This window comes from Pyrus communis, chromosome 5 (assembly GCF_041283825.1).
Source record: "Pyrus communis isolate YQ-2024b chromosome 5, ASM4128382v1, whole genome shotgun sequence".
Lineage (NCBI taxonomy): Eukaryota > Viridiplantae > Streptophyta > Magnoliopsida > Rosales > Rosaceae > Pyrus > Pyrus communis.
The window spans coordinates 7,137,038-7,140,036 of record NC_142569.1 but is presented as its reverse complement, the minus strand read 5'-3'; the positions used below and the strand labels follow the sequence as shown (position 1 = coordinate 7,140,036).

Genomic DNA, 2,999 nt, shown 5'->3' with positions numbered 1-2,999 from the left:
GTGTCGCCAATAACAAATAAATACGTTTATCAACGCTTAAGTAATAATTCAATTATCAACTTCCATGTCATTTTATTTACAAAATTTTGTATATATATTTAGTCTCTCTCACATTACTCATATCTAAGTAACTTCTTCTAATGGTTCTCTCAACTCCCACTTAGAAAGCCCCATGTGCCTTTCATGTGTTGAGTCTCAACCACCTCAGACCAACAAAATTTGTATTATAGCCACCGGGTCTGACCTGAACAACATCTTCTCCCAGACTCTCCCCTCAGATCCTCCTCTTGAAGGTAACTAAAATCTTTTTTCATTTATTTAGGGTTACCCGGTTTGATAAGCATTACTCATATCTATGTAACTTCTCCTAATGGTTCTCTCAGCTCCCACTTAGAAAGCCCCACGTGCCATTCACGTGTTGAGTCTCAACCACCTCAGACTACCAAAATTTGTATTAAAGCCACCGGGTCTGACCTGAACAACATCTTCTCCCAGACTCTCCCCTCAGATCCTCCTCTTGAAGGTAACTAAATATTTTTTCATTTATTTTGGGTTAGCCGGTTTGATAATCATCTCAGTTTTCAATTTTCAGTTTTCAGTTTTCATATTTTGAAAAGTGAAAACTCGTTTGGTAACTGTTTATGGTCGTTGAAGCAAAACCAGTACAATTCTTTTTGGTCGGATTTCATCTGAGTTTTAATTGATTGTTTTGTTGATCGATTACTGTAGGTGTTCTTGTATTTTTCTTAAATTTATTCATTTGGTGATTGTGACTTGTTCAATACCTGTACAGAACTGGAAACCAAATATTGAAATATGAATAGGGTTAGCTAGAACTTTTTCAAGAAAAATTATTCAGTGCGTTCAGTATTGTTACGTAGATTATCGGTTGACTACGAAGAACAGAGAGTGTGCCTTAAGTTTCATCCAACTGTCCATTAGTCAGACTTGGAAGGGTAAAATTTTCCTTTCAGTTCTTATCAAGGTTTGACAATTTCGAGTTGTAGCTGGAATGGATTGAAGACAGTAGTACGATGATATATATATACTCGAAGTCATATAATTTTGAATCAAACGATAGGAAGGGAAACTGATTTCTTCGTGTGTTTGATTCTTCAGACTGCTATCCAATGGCTCAACCTATGGAGATATCACAATCCGGTGCATTTGTGAGAGCTCCTTCTGTTTTTCGGAACTTTATTTCACGGGACCCAAATTCGCAGTTTCCGGCAGAACCTGGGAGATATCATCTCTATATATCATATCTTTGCCCTTGGGCTTGTAGGTGCCTGGCATACTTGAAACTCAAAGGACTTGAGAAAGCCATCAGCTTTACGGTAGAGCACTTTATATTAGATTATTACTTATTAGGTTTTCATTGCAAGAGACAAGTTAATCTTGTATATCTGCTTGTTTTGCTCAGTCGGTCAAACCGAAATGGGAAAGAACAAAAGAAAGTGATGAGCATATGGGGTGGGTTTTTCCTGCTTCAGATACCGAGGTAGCTGGAGCTGAACCTGACCCTTTGAACGGAGCAAAAACTATTAGAGAACTTTACGAACTTGCAAGCACACATTATACCGGAAAGTACACAGTTCCAGTATGTTCACTCATAAGTGGCCCTTTCATTTTTCTTTCCTTTCGCTTTTGTTATTCTGGTTATTGCTCTCTTCTGGAACTAAGTGATTGATCTTTTCACTTTTGTAGGTTCTATGGGATAAAAAACTTAAAACAATTGTCAACAACGAGAGTTCAGAGATTATTCGTATGTTTAATACTGAATTCAACGACATAGCTGAAAACGCATCTTTGGACTTGTGTCCTCCTCACTTGCAATCTCAGATTGATCAGACGAATGAATGGATATATGACAAGATAAATAACGGTGTCTATAAATGTGGGTTTGCGAGGAAGCAGGAGCCTTATGACGAGGTATGTTTTGCAAGCTGTAATTAGTCTCGACTGTGTAGGTTCTGGTGTTTACATTCTCTTTAAGGACTATTTGTAATTAGTTTCACTGGTTAATCTCTCTCTTCTCAGGCTGTGAAAGAATTGTTCGAAGCTTTGGATAAATGCGAGGAGATACTTAGCAAGCAACGATACTTGTGTGGGAACACGTTGTCTGAAGCAGATATTCGGCTGTTTGTCACTCTTATCAGATTCGACGAGGTACTGATACTTGTTTCCTCGATCAAGATTTTATATTGTCAGAAAATCTGCCTGTTTCTTCTGTACCGATGTTGTTTCATTGTCTTTAACGATTCAATTTTTTCCCATTGATGGCAGGCTTACGCAGTCAACTTCAAGTGCAACAAGAAACTGCTACGAGAATACCCTAATTTGTTTAACTACACGAAAGATATCTTCCAAGTTCCTGGAGTGAGCAGCACAGTCAACATAGGTCACATAAAGCAAGGCTATTACAGCATTGCTGCTATCAATCCATTCGGAATAGTTCCTATCGGCCCAAATATCGACTACTCTTCTCCTCATGACAGAGACAGGTTTTCTACATAGTTTGTGTACGCTGCAGCTTGCAGATCAAACTACATATCGTTTGTGTGTTGAGGTTGTGCGTTTTGGTTCCATTTGTAACTCGTGCTTTTGTGTTTTTGAACCTTGCATCTTAACTTTTGTCAATAAAAATTGAGCTTTATCTAGTTATATATCATGCATTTCTCTCACTCAAAATACACGTTGCTGAATACCATTAACTATGTACTCTTCATATCCGTCTTTTTGAACGAGTTTGTCATACACTTAAATATGATGGATTAGAGTTTCTAATATAAGTTGTAATTAAGACTAAAGTAGCACATGATTGTTTGGTCCAGTGGCACTCAATACAAGTAAATAAGAGGAATGACTTAACTCTAAACTCAAATTTCGTAAGAGGTAAAAGGTGTTCCAACTTTTACCAGAGTTGAACAAGAATACGATCCACAACCACAATTTCTTTCTAATAAAATGTTAATGAACCCCTACTGATTCACCTAAAC

At 37.4% G+C, this 2,999-nt stretch overlaps 1 protein-coding gene across 1 annotated transcript; it reads left to right on the top strand.

Moving 5' to 3' along the window:
- The first annotated feature begins 362 nt into the window (after window positions 1-362).
- LOC137726491 (uncharacterized) lies at window positions 363-2,664 on the top strand. Its single transcript, XM_088694000.1, has 6 exons — window positions 363-523; window positions 1,120-1,337; window positions 1,424-1,600; window positions 1,708-1,932; window positions 2,041-2,169; window positions 2,287-2,664. Exons 2-6 carry the CDS (start codon window positions 1,131-1,133, stop codon window positions 2,515-2,517), a joined length of 969 nt encoding a protein of 322 aa, XP_088550126.1. The 5' UTR covers window positions 363-523; window positions 1,120-1,130; the 3' UTR covers window positions 2,518-2,664.
- Window positions 2,665-2,999: the final 335 nt, after the last annotated feature.